This window comes from Herpailurus yagouaroundi, unplaced genomic scaffold (genome assembly GCF_014898765.1).
Source record: "Herpailurus yagouaroundi ecotype Mexico unplaced genomic scaffold, PumYag 29, whole genome shotgun sequence".
NCBI lineage: Eukaryota > Metazoa > Chordata > Mammalia > Carnivora > Felidae > Herpailurus > Herpailurus yagouaroundi.
Genome location: NW_024412377.1, coordinates 107,225,723 through 107,244,266, shown reverse-complemented (window position 1 = coordinate 107,244,266; position 18,544 = coordinate 107,225,723). Strand labels below are relative to the sequence as shown.

Sequence of the window (18,544 nt, the reverse complement as noted above, 5' to 3'; positions counted from 1 at the left end):
TGTTGGTTGTTTCCTTTGCTGTGCAGAAGCTTTTTATCTTCATAAGGTCCCAGTAATTCACTTTTGCTTTTAATTCCCTTGCCTTTGGGGATGTGTCGAGTAAGAGATTGCTACGGCTGAGGTCAGAGAGGTCTTTTCCTGCTTTCTCCTCTAAGGTTTTGATGGTTTCCTGTCTCACATTCAGGTCCTTGATCCATTTTGAGTTTATTTTTGTGAATGGTGTGAGAAAGTGGTCTAGTTTCAACCTTCTGCATGTTGCTGTCCAGTTCTCCCAGCACCATTTGTTAAAGAGACTGTCTTTTTTCCATTGGATGTTCTTTCCTGCTTTGTCAAAGATGAGTTGGCCATACGTTTGTGGGTCTAGTTCTGGGGTTTCTATTCTATTCCATTGGTCTATGTGTCTGTTTTTGTGCCAATACCATGCTGTCTTGATGATGACAGCTTTGTAGTAGAGGCTAAAGTCTGGGATTGTGATGCCTCCCGCTTTGGTCTTCTTCTTCAAAATTACTTTGGCTATTCGAGGCCTTTTGTGGTTCCATATGAATTTTAGGATTGCTTGTTCTAGTTTCGAGAAGAATGCTGGTGCAATTTTGATTGGGATTGCATTGAATGTGTAGATAGCTTTGGGTAGTATTGACATTTTGACAATATTTATTCTTCCAATCCATGAGCAGGGAATGTCTTTCCATTTCTTTAAATCTTCTTCAATTACCTTCATAAGCTTTCTATAGTTTTCAGCATACAGATCCTTTACATCTTTGGTTAGATTTATTCCTAGGTATTTTATGCTTCTTGGTGCAATTGTGAATGGGATCAGTTTCTTTATTTGTCTTTCTGTTGCTTCATTGTTAGTGTATAAAAATGCAACTGATTTCTGTACATTGATTTTGTATCCTGCAACTTTGCTGAATTCATGTATCAGTTCTAGCAGACTTTTGGTGGAGTCTATCGGATTTTCCATGTATAACATCATGTCAAGCGAAAGCTTGACTTCATCTTTGCCAATTTTGATGCCTTTGATTTCCTTTTGTTGTCTGATTGCTGATGCTAGAACTTCCAGCACTATGTTAAACAACAGCGGTGAGAGTGGGCATCCCTGTCGTGCTCCTGATCTCAGGGAAAAAGCTCTCGGTTTTTCCCCGTTGAGGATGATGTTAGCTGTGGGCTTTTCATAAATGGCTTTTATGATCTTTAAGTATGTTCCTTCTATCCCGACTTTCTCAAGGGTTTTTATTAAGAAAGGGTGCTGGATTTTGTCAAAGGCCTTTTATGCATCGATTGACAGGATCATATGGTTTTTCTCTTTTTTTTTGTTAATGTGATGTATCACGTTGATTTATTTGTGAATGTTGAACCAGCCCTGCATCCCAGGAATGGATCCCACTTGATCATGGTGAATAATTCTTTTTATATACCGTTGAATTCGATTTGGTAGTATCTTATTGAGAAATTTTGCATCCATATTCATCAGGGATATTGGCCTGTAGTTCTCTTTTTTTACTGGGTCTCTGTCTGGTTTAGGAATCAAAGTAATACTGGCTTCATAGAATGAGTCTGGAAGTTTTCCTTCCCTTTCTATTTCTTGGAATAGCTTGAGAAGGATAGGTATTATCTCTGCTTTAAACGTCTGGTAGAACTCCCCTGGGAAGCCATCTGGTCCTGGACTCTTATTTGCTGGGAGATTTTTGATAACCGATTCAATTTCTTCGCTGGTGATGGGTCTGTTCAAGCTTTCTATTTCCTCCTGATTGAGTTTTGGAAGAGTGTGGGTGTTCAGGAATTTGTCCATTTCTTCCAGGTTGTCCAATAGGTTGGCATATAATTTTTCATAGTATTCCCTGATAATTGTTTGTATCTCTGAGGGATTGGTGTAATAATTCCATTTTCATTCATGATTTTATCTATTTGGATCATCTCCCTTTTCTTTTTGAGAAGCCTGGCTAGAGGTTTGTCAATTTTGTTTATTTTTTCAAAAAACCAACTCTTGATTTCGTTGATCTGCTCTATAGTTTTTTCAGATTCTATATTGTTTATTTCTGCTCTGATCTTTATTATTTCTCTTCTTCTGCTGGGTTTAGGCTGCCTTTGCTGTTCTGCTTCTATTTCCTTTAGGTGTGCTGTTAGATTTTGTATTTGGGATTTTTCTTGTTTCTTGAGATAGGCCTGGATTGCAATGTATTTTCCTCTCAGGACTGCCTTCGCTGCGTCCCAAAGCGTTTGGGTGTTGTATTTTCATTTTCGTTTGTTTCCATATATTTTTTAATTTCTTCTCTAATTGCCTGGTTGACCCACTCATTCGTTAGTAGGGTGTTCTTTAACCTCCATGCTTTTGGAGGTTTTCCAGACTTTTTCCTGTGGTTGATTTCAAGCTTCATAGCAGTGTGGTCTGAAAGTATGCATGGTATGATTTCAATTCTTGTAAACTTATGAAGGGCTGTTTTGTGACCCAGTATATGATCTATCTTGGAGAATGTTCCATGTGCACTCAAGAAGAAAGTATATTCTGTTGCTTTGGGATGCAGAGTTCTAAATATATCTGTCAAGTCCATCTGATCCAATGTCTCATTCAGAGCCCTTGTTTCTTTATTGACCGTGTGTCTAGATGATCTATCCATTTCTGTAAGTGGGGTGTTAAAGTCCCCTGCAATTACCACATTCTTGTCAATAAGGTTGCTTATGTTTATGAGTAATTGTTTTATATATTTGGGCGCTCCGGTATTCGGCGCATAGACATTTCTAATTGTTAGCTCTTCCTGATGGATAGACCCTGTCACTATTATATAATGTCCTTCTTCATCTCTTGTTACAGCCTTTAATTGAAAGTCTAGTTTGTCTGATATAAGTATGGCTACTCCAGCTTTCTTTTGGCTTACAGTAGCATGATAAATAGTTCTCCATCCCCTCACTCTCAATCTAAAGGTGTCCTCAGGTCTAAAATGAGTCTCTTGTAGACAGCAAATAGGTGGGTCTTGTTTTTTTATCCATTCTGATACCCTATGTCTTTTGGTTGGCGCATTTAATCCATTTACATTCAGTGTTATTATAGAAAGATATGGGTTTAGAGTCATTGTGATGTCTGTATGTTTTATGCTTGTAGTGATGTCTCTGGTACTTTGTCTCACAGGGTCCCCCTTAGGATCTCTTGTAGGGCTGGTTTGGTGATGAGAAATTCCTTCAGTTTTTGTTTGTTTGGGAAGACCTTTATCTCTCCTTCTATTCTAAATGACAGACTTGCTGGATAAAGGATTCTCGGCTGCATATTTTTTCTGTCTAGCACACTGAAAATCTCGTGCCAATTCTTTCTGGCCTGCCAAGTTTCAAAAGAGAGATCCGTCACGAGTCTTATAGGTCTCCCTTTATATGTGAGGGCACGTTTACCCCTTGCTGCTTTCAGAATTTTCTCTTTATCCTTGTATTTTGCCAGTTTCACTATGATATGTCGTGCAGAAGATCGATTCAAGTTACGTCTGAAGGGAGTTCTCTGTGCCTCTTGGATTTCAATGCCTTTTTCCTTCCCCACTTCAGGGAAGTTCTCAGCTATTATTTCTTCAAGTACCCCTTCAGCACCTTTCCCTCTCTCTTCCTCCTCTGGGATACCAATTATGCGTATATTATTTCTTTTTAGTGTATCACTTAGTTCTCTAATTTTCCCCTCATACTCCTGGATTTTTTTATCTCTATTTTTCTCAGCTTCCTCTTTTTCCATAACTTTATCTTCTAGTTCACCTATTCACTCCTCTGCCTCTTCAATCCGAGCCGTGGTGGTTTCCATTTTGTTATGCATTTCGTTTAAAGCGTTTTTCAGCTCCTCGTGACTGTTCCTTAGTCCCTTGATCTCTGTAGCAAGAGATTCTCTGCTGTCAGCTATACTGTTTTCAAGCCCAGTGATTAATTTTATGACTATTATTCTAAATTCACTTTCTGTTATATTATTTAAATCCTTTTTGATCAGCTCATTAGCTGTTGTTATTTCCTGGAGATTCTTCTGAGGGGAATTCTTCCGCTTGGTCATTTTGGATAGTCCCTGGCGTGGTGAGGACCTGCAGGGCACTTCCCCTGTGCTGTGGTGTATAACTGGAGTTGGTGGGCGGAGCCGCAGTCAGACCTGATGTCTGCCCCCAGCCCACCGCTGGGGCCACAGTCAGACTGGTGCGTGCCTTCTCTTCCCCTCTCCTAGGGGCGGGATTCACTGTGGGGTGGGATGGCCTGTCTGGGCTACTTGCACACTGCCAGGCTTGTGATGCTGGGGATCTGGCGTCTTAGCTGGGGTGGGTAGGCAAGGTGCACAGGGGCAGGAGGGGCAGGCTTAGCTTGCTTCTCCTTAGGTGATCCACTTCAGGAGGGGCCCTGTGGCAGCAGGAGGGAGTCAGATCCGCTGCCGGAGGTTTGGCTCCGCAGAAGCGCAGAGTTGGGTGTTTGCGCGGAGCGAGCAAGTTCCCTGGCAGGAACTGGTTCTCTTTGGGATTTTGGCTGGGGGTGGGCGGGGGAGATGGCGCTGGCGAGCGCCTCTGTTCCCCACCAAAGTGAGCTCTGTCGTCAGGGGGCTCAGCAGCTCTCCTTCCCTTTGTCCTCCAGCCTTCCCGCTTTCTGAGCAGAGCTGTTAACTTATGACCTCCCAGCCGCTAAGTCGCGCTTGCTGTCGGAACACAGTCCGTCAGGCCCCTCCGCTTTTTGCAAGCCAGACTCGGGGGCTCTGCTTGGCCGGCGAGCCGCCCCTCCGCTCCGGCTCCCTCCCGCCAGTCCGTGGAGCACGCACCGCCTCGCCGCCCTTCCTACCCTCTTCCGTGGGCCTCTCGTCTGCGCTTGGCTCCGGCGACTCCATTCTGCTAATCCTCTGGCGGTTCTCTGGGTTATTTAGGCAGGTGTAGGTGGAATCTGGGTGATCAGCAGGACGCGCAGTGAGCCCAGCGTCCTCCTACGCCACCATCTTCCCTCTCCCTCCAGATGTAATAATTGTTAAATTGTGTGTATTCAGTGACAGCATCCATTTTCATAAAGCAGAAACTGGAAATTCTTCTTTCCGACTCTAGTGCATATTTTCTGAGGAAGTCAAGTCTTAAAAACCTGATCGAAACTGCGAATCTAGGTGTCTCCAAAATGACTTCCTGGTGCTGAGAAAGAAAAAACAAAACTCTTTGGAGGCCTAAAGATAAAGATACGGGCAACTTCCCTCCCTCTCTGGAGCTACGGGTGCCTAGAGGTTCCAATTTTTATTTTTTTTAAGATTTTGTTTTTTTAAGTAATCTCTACATCCAACGTGGGGCTTGAACATAGAACCACAGGATCAAGAGTTACATGGTCTTTTGACTGAGCCAGCAAGACGCCCCAGCACCAGAAAAACATTTATATAAGAAAGATTACTGGTTTAATTTATAAAGGACAGTTATTATGTCTTTGACACCTAATTTCATTTCTCACCATAACTTAATTACATGACCAATTCAGTGTTTGGTAAGTACTAATTTCATTAAATCTACATTCAAGGGGAAAAAAAAACAAATGCATTTAATTTTGTGCTTACGTGTTCACCTGAAAGAGACTTGCTCAATTTTATTAAAAAGTTCTTTTTAATATAATTAGACAGTATACATTTGTGTATTGGCTTTGGACCAACAGATGTCTAATTTTTATTCTTTTTCTATTTCTTTTCAGAGTTGGTGGCTCCAGGATTTTATTCAGAATGACTTTAGGAAGAGAAGTGATGTCTTCTCTTCAGGCAATGTCTTCCTATACTGTAGCTGGCAGAAATGTCTTAAGATGGGATCTTTCACCAGAGCAAATTAAAACAAGAACTGAGGAGCTCATTGTGCAGACCAAACAGGTGTACGATGCTATTGGAATGCTTGACATTGAGGAAGTAACTTACGAGAACTGTTTGCAGGCACTGGCAGATGTTGAAGTGAAGTATATAGGTGAGTAGCATGCAGATGCCCATCGATATTTCATTTTGTAGGCATCATAAACCATTTTATGCTTTCTGTGTTGGCAATCATTTTCCAGTTTTACAAGACATTGATTTTTCCATAATGATTAACTAATTGCTTAGAATTCAATTAAATAAAATTAGAATGTTTTATTATGTCGGCAGTGGTGCTACAAAATGTACCATCTCATTACATCTGCTTTCTGGAGAGTATTTTGACATAATATATCAAAACTCTTAAGAAGTTCATACCCTAACCCAGCAGTTCCACACCTAAGCATTTAATCTAAATAAATTATCAGATACAGGAAAAATTATGTACAAATTTATGTATAAACAGGTACTCTGTCGTAGCAGAACCTTGGAAACAACTCCTGGGTGCCATCCAGCATATAGAAAGACCACGTAATGGTATGCTCAGGCTCTGCAACACTATGTAGCCATAATCATGTTGAGGAACAGCATTTCTTAACATAGAAAAAAAATACAGAGACGAAAACCAGAAGAAAATTTTACTAGTAGCAAATTTCTTAGGTATCGGATTTATGCTTGATTTTTTAAAATTTACTCTCTATGCCTTTCTCTATTTTGCATATTTCCTATACTTAAAATACATTATTTCTATAATATAAGTATTAGGCCCTTTGAGTTAAAGGAATGGGGATTCACTCCAATTGCCCCTAAGGGTTAGACATATTCTGTGATATAGTTATGGCTAAACAACCTTGGCTATCCAGGTTTTGTAAGAACGTAAGTATCGGAATATCATAAACATTTGTATGTATTCTGGAATTTGGAAGGTTGTCCAGAATCCTGTACAGCCCTAGTGACCTAGTCATCTCTTAACCCTCACCAACCCCTCAACACCAAGCATTCCCTACCCTGTGCCCCACCTGAATAGGGACTCTCTTACCTCTTTTGTTTCAGTTTCTGCCTCTTCCCACCAGCTGCTTCACTCTCATTAATGGCCACTAAATCTGGATAAAAGTCTTGAGTTTACTAAATAAAAAAGACCTGGTGGGTCTCGTTAGTCAAACTCAAAGGGATGGAGTTGGTTCGCATTTGGCAGAGTTTTCCCAGAAGGCAATATTTTGTGTGTCTCCCTTGCTATATGTGGTTTGTCCTTGGTTCAGAGACTCATTTCTTCTTCAGTCACATATGGCCAACATGGTGTGCCAGCCTGGTGAATTATGCATTTAACAAATATAAAAATCAGTGGGGAAAAAAAACAAAATCTTTTTAAAAATTATCTTAAAGTCTGCTGCTTTTCCAGTAATACATCTTTTATTTTTTTTAATGTTTATTTATTATTTTTGAGACAGAGAGAGAGCATAAGTGAGGGAGGGGGAGAGAGAGGGAGACGCAGAATACAAAGCAGACTCCAGGCTCTGAGCTGTCAGCACAGAGCCCAACACGGGGCTCAAACTCAGAAACCGTGAGATTATGACCTGAGCTGAAGTCAGACGTTTAACCGACTGAGCCACCCAGGCATCCCCCAGTAATGCATCTTTTAAATATACTTTTAGTTTTCAGAAGTCCTTGCTCTCTCATAAATTTTCCTCTGTAAGTTAATCCTAAAAATTTTTGAGTTTAGGAGATTTTTAAAGACCAACTTTATCTTATCTATATTTGTTCTCAGAGCTCATTCTGCCTCCTGCAGTAACTGTTAAAACCTCATTTGACTAGTGTCCAATATTGTTTATAGTTTGGCAGTAAGAGCATAAGTCTGGTTTAGGTCTTTGTGGCAAAGTAAGGAAGGAAATGGTTTTTAGTATTATTGTTTGTTTAAGAATATGTTTCCAGTTTTAGGCTCCTGCATTTTGTTCTGCTCATTTTAGTTCTTGAGCAATTTGATTTTTTCTTAATATCTCCTTGACTTAATTTTAAAAAGTAAATAGAAATTATACCTATATAGTTAACTCTATCACTTAAACAGGTGCTACATCTATGAAACTTTAATTCTGTTCCATTCTTTAATCAAGGAACATAAAAGTGTATATTAAATCAAATCCTTAAAGAATAATTATTTAATTAGACTTTTTAAACCACATCTTATGAATTTATGCAGATATTTGAGGTGATTTTTCTTTTTACAGCTTTATAGCACTGTTTTATTTTTTTATTATTTTTTATTTTTTTTTTAATTTTTTTTTTCAACATTTATTTTTGTGACAGAGAGACACAGAGCATGAACGGAGGGGGGGGGGGAGGGGCAGAGAGAGAGGGAGACACAGAATCGGAAACAGGCTCCAGGCTCTGAGCCATCAGCCCAGAGCCTGACGCGGGGCTCGAACTCCCGGACCGCGAGATCGTGACCTGGCTGAAGTCGGACGCTTAACCGACTGCGCCACCCAGGCGCCCCTATAGCACTGTTTTAAGAGGACTAATATGAGTGAGGTAGCTTGTTTAACTGGATAGTTTCTTGGTATGGAAAGGATAGCTCTACTGTCTACCATATATCATATGTGGAAGTTTTACCTGTTTACAATACCTTCAAAGTACTAAAGCTAATAAAAGTGTATTCATTGTCACAGTGTAGCCGCACCGTTCCTATAAACCATACTCATTTTGTGTTGCCTAGCTGGCTCAGTCGGTTAAGTGTGCAACTTTTGATTTTGGCTCAGGTCACGATCTCATTGTTCATGGGTTAGAGCCCCATGTCAAGATCCTCACTGTCAGCACGGAGCCTGCTTGGGATTCTCGCTCTCTCTCTCTCTCTCTCTCTGTCTCTCTCTCTCTCTCTCTCTCTGACTTTCCCCTCCCTCCTCTCTCTGTCTCTCTGTCAAAAATAAAGAGATGCCTGGGTGGCTCAGTGGTTAAGCATACAACTTCAGCTCAAGTCATAATCTCATGGTTCGTGAATTTGAGCCCTGTATCAGGTTCTGTACTAACACCTCAGAGCCTGGAGCCTGCTTCCGATTCTACGCCTCCCTCTCTGTGCCCCTACCCTCCTCATTCTCTCTCTCTCTCTCTCTCAAAATTAAATAAACATTAAAAAAATTTTTTAAATAAATAAAAACAAAAAAAAAAATAAACCATACTCATTTTTTCTGTAGTTGGGGTCATTTCACTGACATCAGATTTTTGCCCGATGAAAGTCACAATACAAATGTATTAAAAACCCAAGAAAGAATTTTAATATGTGAAAATTAGAGCAGTTCGTTACCACCATCATTTAATAGGAATAGTCCCAATATTCAACTGTTCACTGGATGTGTCCACTGAGATTTCTGGGAATCTTCTAAAATTGTATGGAACTTTTATGCTCGTATGAATGTTTGCATTTCGGGGAGGGTCCATAACTTTGACTAGATTCTCTAAAGAATCTGTAGTGAAGGTTAGGAATTTCTATTTTAAATAAACTTCCCCCACCCCAACTAAATTGGTCTGCTTTTCTCTGGAAAACAGTGTGGAGGTTCCTCAAAAAATTAAAAGTAGAACTACCCTATGACCCAGCAATACCACTGCTAGGAATCTACCCAAAGGATCCAGGAATGCTGATGCATAGGGGCACATGTACCCCAATGTTTATAGCAGCACTTTCAACAATAGCCAAATTATGGAAAGAGCCTAAATGTCCATCACCTGACGAGTGGATAAAGGAGATGTGGTTTATATATATAAGGGAATACTACTTGGCAATGAAAAGAATGAATTCTGGCCATTTGCAGCAACATGGATGGAACTGGAGGCTATTATGCTAAGTGAAATAAACCAGGCAGAGAAAGGCAGATATCATATGTTTTCACTCATATATGGATCTTGAGAAACTTAACAGAAGACTATGGAGGAGGGGAAGGGGGAAAAAAAGTTACAGAGAGGGAGGGAGCCAAACCATAAGAGACACTGGATACTGAGAACAAACTAGTGTAGATGGGGGTGGGGGAGAGGGGAAAGTGAGTGATGTGTAGGGAGGAGGGCACTTGTTGGGATGAGCACTGAGTGTTGTATGGAAACCAATTTGACAATAAATTATATTTAAATAAGTAAGTAAGTAACTAAGTAAGTAAGTCTGCTTTTTTCTAAAACATCGTCTCTCTCTTCCAGTCCCCATGCTTGTAGTCTCTACTTTTCCAGTCCTTTCCTGAGGTCTTCCTCTTGCCCTGCCCGCCCTAAGGTCCAGCCTTCATCTTACATAGTGCTCCAGTCCTAATATTGCTGTGTTCGAGCTACTATCCCATTCTTGTGGCAACTAAGCCGCTCTATCCTGTATTCTTTATCTTTTCATGTACTATTCCCTCCTCCCACACACCAGATTATAAAATGTGTTAGTATGAGAACTATGTCTTTATCTTTCAGCATTCCCAGTTAATAAGTTACACCCTAAACATACTTTGATAAGTGCTCAGGTTATACCCTTATTGTTCCTAATAATGCCCCTGAAACAGCCAAGTCCTGCATTAGATGCTGTTTCCTGATAGCCTTACAAAACTTTACAGAAGGTATAAAATGAAAACCTTATATTAGGATAATCATTCATCTAGGTAGGAGGTATTTTTCTTAATGCTGATTAGATGAATCCTTATGATTTTGTCCTCTATTGACAGTGGAACGAACCATGTTAGACTTTCCCCAGCATGTCTCCTCTGACAAAGAAGTGCGGGCAGCAAGTACAGAAGCAGACAAAAGACTTTCTCGTTTTGATATCGAGATGAGCATGAGAGAAGATATATTTCTGAGAATTGTTCATTTACAGGTAAATGATGTTATAAACCCTTTTAAAAGAAAAACAAAATCTGTACTAAAAAAGTAAAAATCTTTGACCAACAATATAAAGTATTTGAGGGCACTTGGACGGCCCAGTAGGTTAAGCATCAGACTTTTGATTTCATCTCAGGTCATGATTTCATGATTTCAAGTTCTTGAGTCCAAGCCCCGCATCAGGCTCTGCGCTGACAGTGTGGAACTTGCTTGGAATTCTCTCTCTCTCTCTCTCTCTCTCTCTCCCTCTCTCCCTCTCTCCCTCTCCCTCTCCCTCTCCCTCCCTCTCCCTCTCCTTCTCCCTCCTTCTCTCTCTCTCTCTGTTCCTCCCCTGCTTGTATTCTCTCTTTCTCTCAAAATAAACAAATAAACTTTAAAAAAAGGTATTTGAAAATTTCTAGATTTTGTTTCTATTATAGCAATGGGTACAAGCATAGTATTTATTGTTATACTACATAGGTTAATGTTGAGTTGCTAATTACATTCACTTAATACTAAAGACCAAGTGTGAAAAAGTGTACATCTATAAATCTAAGGATTGTTAATTGTCATGAACATAATGGTTACTCTTTGAATTTTCTAAATGTTGCAAGGTTTATATTAGATCAGATCAACTAAATGGAATAGAATTGTTTATCTGTAAATATCATGTGGTTTTGGCCATGATATTAATGACATACTGTTGATGCTGCATGCCAAAGTCATTCCTCTCTGTCATCCTTACATTTTTCAAGACTCACAGAAATTACAGATAATGAATGTTTTAGGTGGGTCTGCCTTGAGTGCTTTTTTTTTATTTTTAATTTTTTTTAATGTTTATTTATTTTTGAGACAGAGAGAGACAGAGCATGAACAGGGGAGGGGCAGAGAGAGAGGGAGACACAGAATCTGAAACAGGCTCCAGGCTCTGAGCAGTCAGCACAGAGCCCGACGCAGGGCTCGAACTCACGGACCACGAGATCATGACCTGGGCCAAAGTCAGACGCTTAACTGACTGAGCCACCCAGGCGCCCCTGCCTTGAGTGCTTTTGATATTTTCATCACCAATGTTGATTTGCTTCCTAGCATTTTCATCATGTCTTTGCTTTGAATTTTTATTTTCATGACACTCAGCAATTTGTTTGGGAAACAGCCACTGTTTATAATCCTAGACATTTTTGTTTAATTTTGCATGTTTCTTTATTCAATTCTCAAACATTTTGGGGCACCTGGGTGGCTCAGTCCGTTTGGTGGCCAACTACAGCTCAGGTCATGATCTCACGGTCTGTGAGTTCGAGTTCCACATCAGGCTCTGTGCTGACAGCTCAGAGCCTGGAGCCTGCTTCCGATTCTGTGTCTCCTTCTCTCTCTGCCCCTTCCCTGCTTGCTCTCTGTCTCTCTCAAAAACAATAAACATTTAAAAAAAATTTTTTTTAATCCAAACATTTTGTTCCTTTTAGCAAATTATGGTAAAAGTTGAAATAAGAAAGCAGTTTTATTTCACATTTTAACCTACTAAAGAATATGTAATCAAGACTTTAGACATTTAAGATATATGTGCTATTCTCTCATGTCAGATAGGCACTTTTTACCCTGTAATTTATATTCATCTATATTGTTCATAACTGTTCATCTTTTTTTTTTAAGTTTATTAATTTTGAAAGAGAGAGGAGGACAGGGGCAGAGAGAGGGAGAGAGAGCATCCCAATCAGGCTCCTAACTGTGAGTGCAGACCCCAATATGGGGTCACACTCACTAACCATGAGATCATGACCTGAACTAAAATCAAGAGTCAGATGCTTAACCAACTGAGCCACCCAAGTGCCCCCATAACTGTTCACCCTTAGCACTATAAAAATAACATAAACTTTAATAACTTCATGATTATTCTTTATTAGTTACATTGTTCTCTTTTTTTTTTACCTCAGTTATTACTCTGTGTGATTCAAATCATGGCCCTTACAGTCTCCTTTATTTTATTTCTTCCCCCCCCAATCTAATTCCTTTCTAGCTCTGTATTAGGTACATATTTTAAAACTTTTTCCAGAATATCTCATTTTCTTTTGTTAACTCTGTTTTCATTCTGACTTCGAAGTTTTCATTTGGAATTTTCTAGCCTCAAGAAGGCATTGCAATCTTAATGTTATATATCGTGTTTAATGTTTTTCTCTGATATTTATGAATGTTCTCAAGATATGGAAGGTGTGTCACTTTAGATTTCTTTGTTACACTTGTATTGGAATCTAATCCTAGTAAATTTGGAAACAAACTGCTGCCGGGATAGTATACTAAAATACTATACCAGATAGACAACAGTGCATTCATCATATTAGTTCATTTGTTTGGGCTGGTTTTATTGTAATAATTTACAGTGGTTTCAGAGTCATTTCCATAATTTTTCCTTTTTTCCAAGAGAGTAATTATTCCCATGCATGTCATTCGTTCTGTGACCATTGGTAGGAGCTTTTACTGTATCTGTTAAGGCTAGATCAGAATAATAAACAAATAACAATTTTTTTTTTATGCAGTGGAGCTTATCTGGTGAATTTAGTTACCTTTAAATACCTTCATTGACAAATAGTTGTGTTTATTTAGGCAGTATTTTTTTTTATTGTATTTTATTTTTTTGATAGAGACAGGATGACTGTAGGAAAGGGGTAGAGGGAGATGACAGAGAGAGAGCGAGAATCCCAAGCAGGCTCAATGCTCAGCATGGAGCTTGACGTAGGACTGAATCCCACCACCCTGGGATCAATCACGACCTGAGCTGAAATCAAGGTGGACACTCAACGAACTGAGCCACCAGGTGCCTCTATTTTATTTTAATTCTAATATAGTTAAGATATAGTTTTAAATTGCTTTCAGGTATACAATATAGCCATTTGACAATTCTGTATATTACTCGGTATATAGGCAGTATTTTTTAAAATCTAAAAGTATCAATATGAGTTTTCTGCTAGTACTGGACACTTTAACAAATGGTAAATTTCATCCCATTCATACCTAAAAGACAAAGGTAGATATATCTATTTACTTTTCAATATAATGTTGTAAGTAAAATAGGGCAACCATGATGTGACACATAAAGCCTTCATTAAGTTGGATAATAGGTTCTTAAAAGTATATGAAATCAGCAATTTCAGGCATAACCTACTAAAATGAGGGTACTGTGAGTAATACTGAGATTTCAAGATACCACCAATGTAGACAATAATCAAATATATTTTTAGTTTGATATAAAATGTTATTTTAGCTCTCGTGTTGTTCTTCACATAGGATTAATAAATAGAAATAAGAAATTAGGGGCACCTGGCTGGCTCAGTCAGTGGAGCATGCAACTCTTGATGTCAGGGTTCTGAGTGCAAGCCCCACATTGGGCGTAGAGATTACTTAAAAAATAAAATCTTTAAAAAATATATGAAATTACTTTTCTCAGTTCTTTGTGCAAAATCTGCGTTCAGTAAGCCTTCCAGTTATCTATTGATGTATAATCTATTACTTCAAAACTTACTGCCTAAAAATAGCAGCAATCATTTTTTTTTTCTGTCATGGTTTCTGTGGATCAGGAATTCAGAAAGGAATCAATCAGTTGGGTAGCTCTGGCTTGGGGTCTTACATGGAAAAAGGAAGTGGTGGTTGGAGCTGAAGCATGTGGAGGCTAACCAGACATCTCTCTCTTGGTGTCATGTCTGGGCACCTACATGTTGTCTCTTCATGTGGCCTAATTTGGGCCTCCTCATAGCATGGCAGCATCAGGGTAGTAGGACTTGTTTCATGGAGACTCAGGACTCCAAGAATGGTGTTTCCACAAACTCCACAGAAGCCGCCGTTACATTTTCTGACCTCAGAAGTCACCTAGCATCACTTCTGCCATACTGTACTGATAGACCAGTCACTGCGATCTGCCCGAATTCAGGGGACACGACATCTCAGTCTAAGGAGTATCAACTTATTTGCAGTCATGTTTCAAAACCTCCAAAATAAGTCATGTGTTGATTCTAGATGGATGAAATTATAATTGAGCCTGAGACTAACCAGTGTGCCATAGTCTTCCTGCCTCTTTCTTATGTGTGATTAGTACTTTACATTTACACAGCAGTATAGTTATGTAATTTAACTTTCCTACCAAGCTTGTGAGGCATCCCTTTTTTATAAATGGAGATACTGAAGTTCAGAAATGGTAACTTCTCAAGAGCCACAGAGGTAAATATTTAGTCATTGATCATAAACTAAAGCTAGAAACAGTTGGTGACCAATCTGAAAGCTAGGCCTTTAGGAATTGGTGCTAGGACAGGGGTTTTCAAATGTGGGAAAGAAAAAATTGGTTCTTCTCCTCACAAGCAAACTGAGAAACACGTTTTCGAAAATTATATAGGAATATGTCTTTATGATACCTGAGCAGAGAAGTATTTGTGAAACAAGACCCCAAAGTCCTAACTAAAGCATAGGACGGATAAACATGATTGCGTTAAAATAAAGAACTTCGGGAGTTCCTGGATGGCTCAGTCAGTTAAGCATTCTATTCATTCGGATTCTAAGTCTCCCTCTCTCTCTGCCTCTCCCCTGCTCACACACACACTCTCTCTCTCTCAAAAATAAGTAAACTTAAAAAAAAAAAAAAATACGGGAGCCTAGGTGGCTAGGTTGGTTAAGCCTCTGGCTTCGGCTAAGATCATGATCTTGTGGTCTGTGAGTTTAAGCCCCACGTCATGCTCTGTGCTGATGGCTTGGAGCCTGGAGCCTGCTTCAGATTCTGTGTCTCCCTCTCTCTCTCTGCCCCTTCCCCGCTCATGCTCTGCCTCTCTCTCAAAAATAAATAAACATTAAAAAAAGTAATAAAAAATAAAATAAATAAAAACAAATGCCCATTTATAACTTTGAGGCTTAGAAAAAATAAAGAACTTCTATTAATAATGTGAAAAGACACTAAAACTAAAAAATACTGAAATACTCAAATACTAAATTAAGAAATTTATAAAACAGGAAACTAGCAAAGCATTAATACCTGAGATATATAAAGAGCTACAACAACAACAAATCCCAAAAGAAAAATGGGCAAAGGACATGAAAAGATATTTCAGAAGAAACATAAATGTCAATTAAACATGAAAAGATGTTCAGCCTCGTCAGTAATTGTGGAAATGCAGATGAAGATCCCGATAGGATACCATTTCATTCACTAGATTTGCAAAATCTAAGAAGTCTAACAGTGCCAACAATCTGTGAATGTGAATCAATGGGAATGTTTGTTCACTACTGGTAAAGGTGTAAATTAATTAAAAAATTAGAGTAATAACTAATTTGGAGAAAAACTTAATATTATGAAGTAGGATCTCACATTCTCCATAACTCAGTGTATCCTCACTGTCTCCTACCTCCCCATTTATCTAGAAATACTTTAGCATTTGTACACAGGTGAAATTGGACACTGGTGCATAACAACATTATCTATAATAGCAAAACACTGAAACAACTTAGATTTCCATTAGCAGGAAAGTGGATCAATGAATTTTAGTATATTTACATTGGAATATTTTATAGCAGTAAAGTAAATAAACTACAGCAACATGCAACAGCATGGCTGAATATGAGTAACAGTGAAAGAAAAAAGTCCCAGAACACTACCTACAACTCAGTATCATTTTACCAAGCTCAAAAAGAAGCAAACCAAATGTATACATACTGGTAAAATTGAAAAAAAAAAATGTTTAACATAAAATTCAAGAGAATGGTTACCTGTTGCATAGGAAAGTATAGCAGTGTTGTTAATATTCTTTTTCATAAGTTAAAGGGTAGATTTCATTTGTCTTTATAACATGTATATGTAATTTTACCCCTTTGTTATATAAAAATTATTACATGCAAATTTAACATGTTAAATTTATCCTTAATTCTACCAGGAAAAAAAAAAGGAATAAGAAATTAAAACAAACATTTCCTTATTCCTTTCAGTTAAAAATGTCCAGGTATCAAAAGCCAGCAGTCAAGGCCACAGATCTTGGTGTTTCCCCATCCTGACAAAGGTTTCGTAGTTGTTGGCTAAAGCCAGCAAAGGTTTCATAGACCCTCTTTCAAGCCATATTGGTGAGAAAAATGTGCACTGTCTCTATGTTGAAACAGTCCAGGCATATAACATTTTATTCCAGTGGACTACTGAGTAATAAGCACAGAAGAGGGACTCTTTAGTGAAATAAGAGTCTCAATTATGCAAGCTGAATTGAGAAATACAGTTATCTATTTTAATATTGTTTATACTAATCTTTCAGAGCCCTGGGCTTTTGTCAGGCTGATTAATCTTAGCCACCTAGTGAAAAGTTTTAATTTTAAAGTGTAAAATAATGCTTTGAAGCATTATACATTTTTGTATTCCACCAGCCATGGAAGCCTCATGCCAAATTAAAATACAGGAAACATGCCTTAAAACCATGGCAAAAAAGAAAGAAAGGAAGGAATGGAAGAAAAGAGGAAAAGAAAAGAAAAGAAAAACAAAAGAGAAGAAAAAAGGGAGAGTGGCAGGGAAGGAAAAAACTAAGTCCAAAATTCAGCATGGTAATGATAAATGTCTTAACCTACACCATCCCTTCTTGATTTTGAAATACGTAAGTCTAGTTATTGGTCATAATCAGAACCAATGAAACTTGTAGCTTTGTGAGGCTTTAAAAGCCTAGAAACAAAGCATCAACTACCTTGCCTTAGTTTCTCCATTAGCCAGACACCACTCTTGTGCTTCCTGAGTGCTTAACTCTGTCTTCACTCACTACGTGATCCTGACATTGTCTGCTAATGTATCTTTTTTCTTTCATATTACTTAAAGCACTTGCAGGATATTCATCTTTGTTTCCCTGGTACCTAGTGTAAGTGAGAGCTCGTTGAATGTATGCCGAATCAAGCTAAACTGGCCCCAGTTAAATGTGTCTTCGTTCAGGATGACACTTCCCACTCCCAGTGTCCTCATTGTGCTGTGACTCATACCAAAGCAGGGGCTCCTGTGGTGGTAAGTTGAATTAGTAGTAAGCAAGCAGGCCTTTGTGTGGCCCTCCTGTCTGGGAACATAGGCAGCTGCCTAAGAATGCCTGCTTCACAATAGTCAGATAGAAACGTAACAGAAAACAACATTTAAAAGGACAGAAGGGGCACCTGGGTGGTTCAGTAGGTTAAGCGTCCAGCTTTGGCTCAGGTCATGATCTCTCGGTTTGTGAGTTCGAGCCCCACATCAGGCTCTGTGCTGACAGCTCAGAGCCTGGAACCTGCTTTAGATACTGTCTCCCTCTCTCTCTGCCCTTCCCCCACTCATGTTCTATCTTTCTCTGTCTCTCAAAAATGAATAAATGTTAAAAAATAAATAAATAAAAGTTCCAGATGGCCAACAGACACATGAAAAGATGCTCAACATCACTCCTCATCAGGGAAAAACAAATCAAAACCACACTGAGATACCACCTCGCACTGGTCAGAGTGACTAAAGTGAACAAATCAGGAGACTATAGATGCTGGCGAGGATGTGGAGAAACGGGAACCCTCTTGCACTGTTGGTGGAAATGCAAAGTGGTGCAGCTGCTCTGGAAAACAGTATGGAAGTTCCTCAAAAAATTAAAAATGGAACTACCCTATGACCCAGCAATAGCACTGCTAGGAATCTACCCAAAGGATCCAGGAATGCTGATGCATAGGGGCACATGTACCCCAATGTTTATAGCAGCACTTTCAACAATAGCCAAATTATGGAAAGAGCCTAAATGTCCATCACCTGACGAGTGGATAAAGGAGATGTGGTTTATATATATAAGGGAATACTACTTGGCAATGAAAAGAATGAATTCTGTCTATTTCCAACAACATGGATGGAACTGGAAGGTATTATGCTAAGTGAAATAAGCCAGGCAGAGAAAGGCAGATATCATATGTTTTCACTCATATGTGGATCTTGAGAAACTTAACAGA

General features: G+C 39.0%; 1 protein-coding gene across 1 annotated transcript in view; it reads left to right on the top strand.

Moving 5' to 3' along the window:
* The window catches only part of NLN (neurolysin), a 109,789-nt gene that overhangs the window by 41,471 nt on the left and 49,774 nt on the right, over positions 1 to 18,544 (top strand). The window contains exons 2-3 of the mRNA XM_040451918.1: positions 5,653 to 5,912; positions 10,471 to 10,619. Coding sequence (XP_040307852.1) covers positions 5,653 to 5,912; positions 10,471 to 10,619 — 409 coding nt within the window. The remainder of the gene's footprint in view (positions 1 to 5,652; positions 5,913 to 10,470; positions 10,620 to 18,544) is intronic.